Below are 12,919 nucleotides of genomic sequence, written 5' to 3' on the forward strand. Positions count from 1 at the left end.
TTATGCCTAAACACATTTTTTGAAAGAAGATTTGTGGACATTGCTTTGAAGTTGATTGGTGGGCAAAGTAAACCAAACAACATGAAGAAATCAAATTCATCAACTTTAACAGGCACAGAAAACTTTAGCCAAAAGCAAACTTAAGAGAAAGAAAGGGACAGCAATGGGGGAAGCTATCCACACCTCCACCAGAACGAGGCTCCAGCCAGTGCTTCCCTATAGCTGGGAGAGGAGGGCAGGTGTGCTTTGAAGGTCCCAGGCCATGTAAGTCTTTAAAATCTAACTGGGAAAACTTTAAAGGGCACAATCCTATGCAACTTGAGACGGGAAAAAAAGTCCTACAGGGCCCAGCATGCTCCAGCCAATGTCACTTGGTGTCGTAGGCCAATTCCTGTTTAAAGTTGCACAGGCTTGCTGCATAGGATTAGGGTTTTTTAATTAGCTAAATAAATGCAGTCTAAGAACTACTGAAAATACTTGGCTGTAAGTTTATACACACAAAATCAACATAGCAGATAGGATCTGATTTCCAATTTACATATACAGTAATTCCTCTCGAAGGGCAGAAAAATACCTAGTCGCCTCTTTTTCTAAGCAACGGATTTCAACCACGAAGGGACTCGAACCCTCAATCTTCTGATCCGAAGTCAGACGCCTTATCCATTAGGCCACGTGGTCGCATATACGAGCATTTTTTTCAAGAAATCTTTCTTACTCCTCCCGCCCTCACTACATCTCTGGAGGTAACTATATCTTTTGGGACTGTTAGCAACGCCCCGTGAGATATCTTTACCTATTGATCTTACTTCTAAAAGAGCTTCTTTAAAAATGAGTAAGAATTGGCTGCTTCCCACAAGTAAAATTAATATCGAAATACTCGCCTCCATACTAAATTTAGAACTTGGTGTGTTGAAGGCGGGGGAAGCTGTAAAAATCGTTTTCGGCGCTTTGTTTTGTTTTTAAACACGCATTAGATTACTGATCGAGTCATTGAGATCATTAAAGGGAAGCACTGAAACATTTATTTCCTCGCCTTCAAGCTGGAGGAACCACGGAAGCGCGTGCGGACGGGGAGATGAATACTCTTCATTCCGTATTCTGAAAAGCTGGATCCTTTATTTTGCCGTTACAGAAATAAAATTTTAAGAACACAACAACGTAGAGGTGAGCTCTTCATGCGCGGCAAGGCGAATTCCGCCTGATTCTGCATCCAGCTGGAGCCTGCGATGGGGCTGGTGCCGCGCCTTCACCCGGGAAAGATTTCCTTCCTTCTCCATCCCCAACCCGCGTCGCCCCGCCCCTGGATCGGGGCACGTGTGCACGCGTACACGGATGGGGTAGACCGCTGCCCTGTCTGTCTCCTACGGAACCCCCCGCTCCAGCACGCGCGTCCTTCTCTTCCGGACTCCCAGCCGCAGCAAAGGAGCGCCCCCGGGCGGCCCTGGCTGGTTTGGGCAAGACGCGGCGCGTAGCGCTTCATCCCGCTTCTGCTGTGATTTACTGGAAGTTTTATTTTTAAGCAAATCATGACGTATGAAATCAGAAGGACGTGCATGCGGCCCTCCGGCTGTCATTGAGCCCCGGCTCGCAGCTGCAAGGGTGCGCAACTGCAAGGAGCAGTAGGCCAACTCCATCTGGAAAGCCACGTGTGCCTCATCCTTATTAAACTATTGGCAGATAGGAAGGAGGTGTTTTAAAGTTCTCCTTTGTTAAATTGGATCTTATGGCCCTGTCAATTTGTAATAGCCTATGGCTTAATACAGTAAACTACCTACCTGGTATAAAGAAGGTGCAAATGAGAAAGCATTCAGTGGAGTGCTCTCTGAATACTCATTCATGTTCACAACAATTTTTTTGCATTTTACTATTGGGGCTGTTATAACATTGGTGAAACCCTGTTTGGGTAATTACTCCCAAGAATGAGCTGTGTACATAGATGACTTGACAAGGAAATAACTACCCTGGAACGTACCTCAAGCAACTGAGCCCTAGGGAAAGATCCTGATGTTTGAGATTTCCAGCTCCCAGGATCCCTTTGCATTGGTCATATCTGCAGGAGCTTTTGGGAGTTAGTATAGCCTAATCTTCGGGGGGGGGGGGTCCCCTTTCTCCTCATATCCCTCCAGCATTTTTCCATGCTCAGTCCATTTGTAATCATTTGATTATAGTATATGCAAATAAGTGCAGTTCTTTGCACATTGGATGCTTCCAGATAAATAGGTCCTTGGATAGTCTGTCAGCAAGCCAGGAGTTTGAGGGAATCGGAGTGGTTGCATGCTTGCTACCTTGTGAATTGGCAAGCAAGTGGCTGAGGGGGCAGACTCTAGGGGTAGGCAGCATGAAAGAAAGAATGGGGTGGAAAAGCGGGGGATGACTAATCCCTTCTGCAGGGTTGGGGGAACAGTCCTGCTCTCCTTCCCCCTCATCTCACTCAAGACAACCTGCTGGAATGGGTGCTGCTGGAGGAGGAATCTTCACAAGGATGAACTTCTGCAGGACTAATAAAAAGTGAGCCTAGCTGAATTTCTATTTATTAGAAAGAGCTACAAAGCCTTAGCATTTGGAAACTGCAGTTATGCAGGCAATTGAATTAGGCAGTGGTTGTTCAGAACCACAGTTACTTTTTTTGCCCAATATAAGGCAAAGATAGTGACTAAAAATATGGCACCAGACACAATGTATCAGACTGCATCCATAATCCAGACCGCTCATGTTTCTTTTATGGCAATCATGCAAACCTCATTCCCCCTCATTCCCTTGGTCTGATTACAAGTTTACCCTTTAGATTCATGTAAGCAAGCAATTTGAAAAGCTGGTCCCAAGAGTCAGCAGAGTGCTCTGAGCAATTATCATTGATTCTTCATGAAAGCAATTTAGATCTCACAGTGCAAAAGCTTCCACTCTTATTACTTTTAAAAATTACATCATTAGTTGTAAATCCAGGGCCACTTCTGCCTTTTAGGGGGGAAAAGGAATGTGTTTGTTTCTAACAATTGTAAGTTTTCAGTCTTCTTTCTGCTCCTAGAGGTATGGAGGGGTGATGAAATTATAGTTTATAAATTATAATACTCTTTCTGTATAGCTGGCGGAACATGCTTATGTCAAGGTATTCAGGGTAATGCAAATTTTTATTACAGCTGTTATTTGCCCCTATTCTGCTGATTCTACAGTTGTTGAAGTCACGGAAGACCAACATGATATGACTGAAGTCAAGCTTTATTTCTTTAGAGACAGATGTAGACAAGCAGCGTACTGTTGGATAATACTTGTGCATCTCTGCATATATAACATTTTCTATTAAACCTAGAATCCAAGAAAGGCTGGAAGGAAATCTTGAAAATAAAAGAAGGGTTTGCTTTGTCTCTTGCCACAGTTAAAGAACAAAATCTTTATCCAAAGCAGTGATTGAATTGCAGGGGATCTGAACTGCTTATCAGGCAGGGCAAATGAATACCAAAACATGACTAAAGAATCTATGGTTCATTAGCTCTGGCTAACATGGCCAATGATTGAGGATGGGAGTGGTAATCCCAACATCTGGACAGATTTCCCCTTTCTTCTATGAAGGAACAATGAGTAAATACTCTGGCTTGCCCTGTTGATCCTTCATGAATAGGTTCCCAGACATACCACAAAGGGACTGTCTGGTGATCTACATCCTGTATCACCAGGTTCAAATTATTTTAAAATTTTCTATTGATCAGTTTAATGTTCTAAATGCCTTTTGGTAGGATCTTTCTTTTTCTAGAATCTCCCACACTCACAAACCAAAGTCTGATGGAAAAGATGTACGTCAAGTTCTGGTACTCAAAACATTCAGAGTCCTTTCACATAAAAATCCACTGCAGATTATCTCGAATTTTCTTCAGCAGTATAACTAAGTGTTGAAGGAGAGTCATTCTGTTGTTGCTGCTGAGCAATTGAGAATTGGTAAGTTTTGATCTGCTGCACACCATCCAGAGATATACCAGTAGATCTGCCATGCCCACTTTTGCCCCAAGGACTCTCTCTTCCTGTTAGAGCCCCCACCTCATGAACTGAGAACTTCAGATATCCAATTCTAACTGCTCTCACCACCATCTATGGTGGATGGTGATAAGGAACAAGAGCTTTCCTATGGTGACACCTGAATTCTGCAATACCTTCCCAAGAGATACATCCTGCTCCCCCTGCTTCTCTAGATCCATGTGAAACCCATTTTATTTAGGAATACCTTTAGAGGAGTAAATACTTATCTTTAGAAACCTGCTTGCTGCTTTACATTCCTTATTTTAATACTTCTTTGTTTTGCTTTTAAAAACAATTGTGTGATGTTTCTGTACTTTAAAACAGTTTGCCAAATGGCACAATTTGAAAATACTAATAAAACTATTTCTTGTCATCTACCAGTACTGTCAAAGTTTAAATCCCCCTGCATGCCAGTTTGCAATTAATGCAAGAGATCAACTACCATGTATTATTGAGTTAAAATGCCCTCAATAGGTAATGTCTTACATAACCCAAAGCTAATTAAGGGCATGAAGCATAAAGCCAAAGAATAAACTAGTTAATACAATGGTATATTGAACACCAGTTGAAAGGTTGGGAAATATATATATGCATGTGAGTTGCCATGTTTGGCACACACTTACAGAGTTGCTACACATTAACACATGCAGTTCAATCCACAAAGAGAGGAGGGATGTAGTAGGAGTTTGGAGTCTTCCAAAGATCTATAAAACCTGAATATCCCATTTGCTAGTGTGATCTTTACAAAAGTGGACCCCATGCTCCCCTGGCCTAAGGTCTATGTGTTCACCACTGCAGAGATTCTTGCTACTCATGCTTCAAGAACCAGAAGACAAGCATTCTGATATACTGTCATAGGAATTCACCCAGTTTACTCCTCTTGGGTAAGCATTCCATACTCTCCATTTGAGAGAAATGTTAAGACTACTTACAGATATATTTGAGAGAAGCCTCTCTCAACCTGCTGCTCTCCTGACCTACAACACCTAGGATTCCTGACCACTAGCCACACTAGCTGAAGCTGATCAGAGTCAGAGTCAAAACTTCTGGAGGGCACCATGTTGGAGAAGGCTGCTTTCAAGGCACTGAATTATTTATTTAGAGTTTTTGTATGCCATCTCATTGCTTATAGCCTCAAGTTATATAGAATCAAGCTGGCATTTTGGAAAGATCTTAATGGAAGCAAGTTTCCCCACAATGTGAGAGAATTGGCTCTGCCAACCCACTAAACTCCTCCCCTATCCCCATGTGAAGCCAAGTTAACCTCTGTTAAAGGCCTAAAAAAATTCAAAATGTTAAGGGTAGCAAGTGTCTAAATTGCTTATTTTAGAAGTTTAGAATCTCCAAATTAAAACCCAATTTTAAAACTCAGTTCTATACTTCTATTCAAAAGTAAATTTCATTGACTTCAATGGAACTTGATTTCTATGAGAGCATATTTAGCTTTCCGGTGCTTCATGATCCTCTTCTCAGTCAACCATGCAACGAGCCCAAGATCACCAATCTTAGCTGAACCGCACTGGCTTTCAGTGCTCCAGGACAAGATGAGGCAACTTTCTGACATAGTCTAATTTGAGATTAAGCTATATTGAGCTCAGGAAGTCTTAACGTGAACCCAGTTCAACTGCAAGATTCTTAGAAAAGACAATTCTCTAAGGCTCCGCTCTAATTACTTTATTTAAGAGATGCTATAGGGTCCTTTCAGACAGGCAGCTTTTACAAGTCTTCAATGGGCCTATGTGGCCAAAATGGGTATTTTTCTTTGTCTGGCTTGGCTTCTGGAAATGCCTCGCAGTACTCCTCAAGTGTCATTTGCTCAAAAGGAATCATGTTTATATACTTCTGAAGCTTGAAGAGAAGAGAAGAGAAAACAGAGTTACTGCATCTTGAAGAGGAATACTTAAAAGAAAAAGCATGGAGTTGATTCACAGATAGCACAGCACGATACAGCATCCTGTTTTGCACCAGGAAGATCACCAGCTTACCTCCTTCTCGTACTCAACAATGCGGGCTTTAGAGGCTTGTATATAGGCAGCAGCACTCTTCTCCTGCAAGATATCAAATTATGCAGTGAACCCATCAGTGACGTTGTCTGAGAGACTACAGTAATCCAGAAGGCTTGCCATTTTGACTCCAAACTCATACCTTTGCAGGAGCCTGGGTTGAGAGTCAGAAACACTGTGCAGCAGTGGTCGTGCTGCTACTTGGATGGCTGACTCCAGAAGGTAGCTGTGGAATTAGGGTTCTCTTCTTTTCCCCAAATATAGGTGAAAGACTGGCTGCTCTGAATCAGTGCCTGGGCACACTAATGGACTGAATGAGGGCCATGCAACCAAAACAAGATGCTGCTACTCCTAGTGGGTGGTTCAGGTAAGTGATGTTCAAGGGAGGGATGCTCTCCCACAGTGGATCAGGTTCAGTCTGGAGTGTTTCTGTATCCGCTAGAGGAACAGGCAGACTTGGTGGAATGAAGGGCCTTTTATCAGTCTAGGCTAATATACCAACGATGACCTTTTTGGACAGAGATAGCCTACCTACCTTTAGCTGGAGACTGGTAACCTCTTGCTGGAATTGCTGCACTATGCTGGGCTGGTTCAACAGAGGACAGGGAGTCATGTTGGAAGTGGCCAACATGATCATATTATGTCAATACTTTTCCATCTGCACTGGCTGACAATCCATTCCTGGGTCTAATTCAAAGCTGGTATTCACATTCAAGCCCTAAGCAGCTTGGGACCAGGTTACCTGAAGGACTGTCTCCTCCCATCTTCCAGACCCTATGATCACCCTCAATGGTCCTTCGCTGGAAGCCCTCACCAAAGGAGGTAAGGTGGATGGCTACTAAGAAGAGGGCCTTTTCTGTTATGGCGCCCCATTTGCAGAATCTCCCTTCCCGGAGAGGCTTGCCTAGCGCCAAAGAGAGCAAAACAAAGGCACCAGGTAGAGACCTTCTTTAACAAGAACACAGTTTGAGGCTTGTAACTCTTAAAATCGACCTCAGCAGTGCCACAATCCCAGCAAACAACAGTCTGAAGTACAGCACAGGGAAAGTGATCAGTGGTGAGAAGGGAACTACATCTAGCCCTATTTGCTAAAATCAGCATGAGCTGTTCAAGAGAGACCAAGGTTCAGCTCTATTGGTCAAGTTGATACGGGCTCCTCTTCTGCACATATCGCCTACAGGCACCAAGAAATGCCACATAAGTGGACAAAGAAATGAAATACTTACAGATTCTTTTTCTTGGGCATCTATCTTAGCAGACTGGGTATCCACAGGCTCAGGAATCTTGAGTGCATTGTACTGTCAAATTAGAGAAGAGGAGAGATATTTTAAGTGTGTTGCTTCCAGTGCAGTCAACACCATATTCATTGTCCCTGTAAGTACTCTTCTCTCAGACAGGCGCTGTAGCTCACTGCATGCTTTGCACTTACCAGTTTTCCAAAGCACTAGTCTCCTTCCCATTGAAGTCTTGAGAAACTGACTCAAGCTCATGTCATGTCTGAAGTTGTAAGCTACATAGGCTAACATAAGACATCTCAACATTAATGGGACACTAAAAAAAAAAAAGCTAAACTTAATTTGAATTAATTTGCCAAGACCTTAGTCAGTCATAAGGAAGAAGATAACACCTATTAAGAATGCACAGCACCTGCAAATTCTAGCCATCAAAAGTGTTAGGCAATACTGAAGTTTTATTGCAATCAATACAGCTTAAGCAGTTAATAGAATTGATGTCATCTAGCATTTCCTGAATTTCTCTTTCATACACTTATTGCTCTACCAGAAAACCAAAAAGAGGACTTAGAGGCAGAATTCTTGAATTCTAATTGCAAGCTAGCCCCTTATGTTAGAAAATCATGCAGCAACATTTAAAAATGGGCAAGTGGAGATGGAAAAGAGCAATCAAATTAATATTTTTTGGAGGAATTCTTTTTTAAAATCTTATTTCAAGTTGTAACTGGGACAGCAAAGTTCTATTGTTCCATGTGGTTGGATGAAGCAAGTCAGAAATAACTTGACAACACGTTGTTGTTGTTAGTCGCGAAGTTGTGTCCGACCCATCGCGACCCCATGGACAACATTCCTCCAGGCCTTCCTGTCCTCCACCATCCCCCGGAGTCCACTCAAGCTCACACCAACTGCTTCAGTGACTCCATCCAGCCACCTCATCCTCTGCCGTCCCCTTCTTCTTTTGCCATCTATTGTTCCCAGCATTAGACTCTTCTCCAGGGAGTCCTTCCTTCTCATTAGGTGGCCAAAGTATTTGAGTTTCATCTTCAGTATCTGGCCTTCTAAAGAGCAGTCAGGGTTGATCTCCTCTAGGACTGACTGGTTTGATCTCCTTGCAGTCCAAGGGACTCGCAGGAGTCTCCTCCAGCACCACAATTCAAAGGCCTCAATCCTTTGGCGCTCAGCCTTCCTTATGGTCCAGCTTTCACAGCCATGCATTGCAACTGGGAAAACCATAGCCTTGACTATAGGAACTTTTGTTGGCAGGATGATGTCTCTGCTCTTTAGTATGCTGTCTAGATTTGCCATAGCTTTCCTCCCCAGGAGCAAGCATCTTTTAATTTCTTGGCTGCAGTCCCCATCTGCGGTGATCTTGGAGCCCAGGAAAATAAAATCTGTCACTACCTCATATTAGGACAATTGAAATCTTATTAGCTCATTCCTTTCTCAAGGCTAAGGTTGAGGCCCAACCTCTAACAGTTTTCAGCTTCTTTAAGAGGCATACAGGGATTAGTAATCAGAAGACCCTGGGCCAAAGAGTTAAGTGCAACTGTTCCCAGTGTCCGATTACATGCATTACATCTAGCTAAAGATACTTGATAGGCTTAATTGGGGTGAGAAACCTGTGGGGCCTCAGTGAAGGTGAGGGATCACCAGCTATTAGGCACTGTGAATGTCTTGCCTCATTTTTGATATAAGGATGTTTACACACATTTGTGCTTAAGTTAACTGGGAAAGCTGGCTATTCTTTTATCCTTCCTTCCCAGGAATGGGGGAATAATATATTGATAGCCTCTGAAATAGAGGAAGACGTATGCAGTTAAAAAAAAAAAAATCCATGGCAAGGGGCCCTGTTCTTTGGCTTTCTGCTTAGAGCCAGGAACAGTCAAGGTGTCCAAGTAAATTGTCCCCTGGAAACAATTTCTGTTGCATCAAAAGTCCTGTGGCTACCCAGATAACCATAAACTTTGCCTGTTTACTGGTATTCTTTATCCATTTTTCATCCCTATATGTATTCAAGAAATTGTGTATCTTCTTTGATACAGATGGCTTCATTTCTTCCTAAGTATCCTCAAGAGATACTTAGGAAGAAATGCTTTGACATCCTTAAGGCAAAGAGAAGTGCCTTGGCTCAACCAGGCCCCTATTATTAAATTAGGAGCTATCCAAAAAGAATGGCTTAAGGAAGTATGGCTTGGGTCATCAGAATGATGATGAAATCAAATGCTCCATTAGAGTTGTTGTTGTAGTAGGAGGCAGTATAGAAACACAAAAACAAATAAATAAATGTTGGTCTATATTGTTCCCTGGGAACCGTTTAATATGGAAGTGGAGCACAACAACACTGCAGAAGTTAAACTTTAAAAATCAGTCAATAGCCTTTACAAAATAAAAGCAATACCACAGAACAATCTACCACACAGTAAAAAGAATAACCAGAAATTTGAAGTATGAATAATGTAAACATAACAGAGTGAGGCTTATACAGTGGTAACTTGGCTCACGAATTTAATCCGTTCCAGGACTCTGGTCCTGACCCAAAACATGAGCCGAGTTAAATTTCCCCATAAGGTTCAACGTAAATAAGGTTAATCCATTCTGTAACTATTTTTTAAATCAGAAAAATGTGAAGCAAAGTGACAAAGAACAACAAAGATCGAGGCCATCTCCCCCACACCCCGAGCACGAGTGTGGCCATCTCCCCGCATCCCCCAGCACGACCCGATTGCGCCCGTCATCCCTGCATGCGCCCGTCATCCCAGTGCGCTGGAGGGAAGGAGACTGGGCGCAAACACGGGTGTGCTGGGGGAAGAGACGGACGCAATCATGCTGGAGGGGGGAGATGGCCAAGATCGTGGTTGCGCTCCTGCAGGAAAGACGGGCGCAATCATGGGCACGCTCCTGCAGGAAGGACAGGCACGATCTCGGCCATCTCCCCCCACCCCTGCCCCCAGCACGATCACGGCCATCTCCCCACATGAGGGATGGGAGGTGGGGAGATGGCGGCGATCACCACCCAATGCGGAGTTCGCAACCTGAGTCAAAATTTTTATGAAATTTTTGTTCGCGACCCGATTTGGTCATGAACTGAGGTGTTTGTGAGCCAAGGTACCACTGTAATGTGGATGTACAAAAGACCCTATATTTTCTTCTTTATCCTGGAGTTTATACAGAAATGTTAAGGTCATACATAGCAAAGAAATCAGGTCAAAAGGATTATTGCTTCAAGTTTAGATTAAGTATGTGCTCCATAAAGCAATGCCTGCTGGTGCAGAAGGTGCAAAACATGTATTCATTGCCCCAAGAAAGCTACAGCCTCCACTTTAGCTTCATATAAATGTTTGGCCACCAAGATGCCTTGCTGTAAATTACATTATAATTAATATGACTTTCAGACTGTCTAACATTCAAAGAACTTTCATTTAAATTCAGAAACATTGGAAGTATCATAACGTAGTCTCACCTTCTTCTCAAATTCATCAACCATGCCAGGTATGGCAATTGCAGACTTGTAAAATGCCCAGTCTATGGCTGGGGGAGCCGCTGGCAAAGAAGTAAGTCTATTGGGACATGGGAAACACATTAGAATTACTGGGTATTTCTGGCTATTCTTAGTACTACAGCCATCTCTCATTCTTGTCATCTGTCCTAAGAGTACCTAATCAAAACTGTCAATGTTCTCAGCTATTCAGATACATCTCTAAATGAGCCTTGCAAAACACTTAACAAAAATTTGACAGACATTTAGCCAATATATTCTCATTTTTATTTAATTGCTTTTATGTTATGTCCAGCATAGAAGACTTGAGATAGTCCTGCCAGAATATGATAGAAGAATTTTCTCAAATCTTAAAATAACCTTAAGTTACCAAGTCATGAAGAAATAGCATGTGATCTGAGCTCCCTTGTCGTGACCAAATAATTATCATAATTTTTATTTATTTACTTCTATACTGCCCCATAATCAAAGCCCTCTGAACAGTTTACAACAATCCATAAAATATGATAAAATACAGTGGAAAATAAGTAAGATTATTAATAAAATACCATAAAATCAGAGAAGTATTAAAAAGTAGTAAAGCAACAGAAATTACTCTGTAAAAAACACCTGAGATAGATATCTAGGGACTTGAAGGGACAACTTAAGTAAGTCCTTAAAGGTCTCAGCATAAAGTGTATAATTAACCTGGCATCAAAAAGATGACGAAGTTTGGTGCCAGGAGGGCTGCCCTTCTCTTTGTCACCACCCTCTGAGCCTCTCTCAGAGTTAGTACTGGGAGGAAGGCCCAGGTTCCAGAAGGTTGAACATAGCGTCTAAACAGATATGGCGGGTGGAGGTGCTCCAACAGGTATTATGGTCCCAAAACATGTGACAGCAGACACATCTTGTTTCAAGAATTTTCTTAGTGTCTGAAGACTAAAGAAGGCTACCGTAAAGTTGTTCAAAATTACAAAATGAAATTAGCATATCCACATCAACCACCTATGTCAGCAACAAATGAACATCGAAAATCCAAGATTTTGCAGAAGCAAAGAAACAGATAGCATAAAAAACCAGTGATCATCTTAGTGTTTAAAGTAACCTATAAAATGAATTTCAAAAAATCCACTATAAATTAATATAACTGATAATACACAGCTTGAACCTGCCCATCATCACAAGCACTGTGGCACCTGTGCTCAGAAAAATGGAATTTAATTCTACTGTCATGCTGCCCATAGCGCTCTTTTCACACTAGGAAGTACTCACTTGGCTGAGATAGCATCACTGCGTGTTTTCAGAGCATTAAACATGGGTTTCTGAGCGGGAGGCACTCGCTCAGCAAATGCCAACCAGTCTATTGCTTTCACAGCAGTTCTGCGGGCAGCCATTGTTACAATCTAGAAACCAGAAGACTTGCATTAGAGACCAAAAAACACAAATGTTAACACATGGTAAGATAAATCTATGACTTGTGAATTATAAGGTAAGAGGCAAACAACAAATACTAATCATAGGGACAAATACACTTCAAATTCATTTGAACAAATTCCAAACTAGGACTATAATCTAATGCACACTTATCTGGGAGTCGCCCCAACAAACTCACTGACTTTGTAGTCAATGTACCAGGTGTAACTTGCAAAGTTCAAAAACCATATCATTCAAGTAAAAATATTACTTCACTTATTCAAAAGAATACCTTTAATTATGTGTACTTTATAAAGACGTCAAAAATCATTTTATGGGTCCTGCCCAACGCCTAACTCGTCTCATTCATTTTAATGGATCTACTTTAAGTAGATCTGACTGACATGGCTCCGAGCACCAAGATTACCTAATATCAAAATAAATTTTAAGAGAAACGCTGCATTAGCCCACTACTACAAAAGCAGTCGAAGGCAAATCAACGTGTATGTTCTTCTCTCCGGAAGCGACACTCCTGCCGGGTCACAACGACACCCGAACACCACGTAACGTAGTGAAAGGGCAACCTGCAGAAACCGCGCGCTGCTCGCGGAACCGGAGGCCGGCCTGCAGCACCGCCCGGCGAAGGACGCTCCCCTCGCTCACCTTCAGCGACCCTTCGCCCCCACCAAGCGCCGCCGGAAACGCGCTTGAGGAAGCGCGGCCTGACCGTGACCCCCCGTCGGGCCAATCAGGAGGAACAAATCCGGAAAGGCTCGGCCGCTCCCGGC

General features: G+C 42.6%; 1 protein-coding gene and 1 non-coding gene across 5 annotated transcripts; both read right to left on the minus strand.

The window, feature by feature from the left end:
* Positions 1–605: 605 nt before the first annotated feature.
* On the minus strand, positions 606–678 carry TRNAR-UCG. The gene has a single exon. It is a non-coding gene; the product is annotated as a tRNA-Arg (tRNA).
* Positions 679–5,667: 4,989 nt separating this feature from the next.
* On the minus strand, positions 5,668–12,887 carry ATP5PD (ATP synthase peripheral stalk subunit d). Of its 4 annotated transcripts, none has more exons than XM_044453958.1 (6): positions 12,795–12,887; positions 11,991–12,121; positions 10,704–10,800; positions 7,238–7,309; positions 5,994–6,056; positions 5,668–5,856 (listed from the first exon to the last, which is right to left on the minus strand). In XM_044453958.1, the coding sequence occupies exons 2-6, from the start codon at positions 12,110–12,112 to the stop codon at positions 5,725–5,727; spliced, it is 486 nt and encodes a 161-aa protein (XP_044309893.1). In that variant the 5' UTR covers positions 12,113–12,121; positions 12,795–12,887; the 3' UTR covers positions 5,668–5,724. The 4 variants fall into 4 exon arrangements, with proteins under 4 accessions (XP_044309893.1, XP_044309895.1, XP_044309892.1 ...); XM_044453960.1 differs by having other exon boundaries at positions 12,716–12,815; XM_044453957.1 differs by lacking the exon at positions 12,795–12,887 and adding an exon at positions 12,559–12,709.
* Positions 12,888–12,919: the final 32 nt, after the last annotated feature.

Source organism: Varanus komodoensis, unplaced genomic scaffold, assembly GCF_004798865.1.
Source record: "Varanus komodoensis strain SLA01 unplaced genomic scaffold, ASM479886v1 scaffold7_1, whole genome shotgun sequence".
NCBI classification, from domain to species: Eukaryota; Metazoa; Chordata; class Lepidosauria; order Squamata; family Varanidae; genus Varanus; species Varanus komodoensis.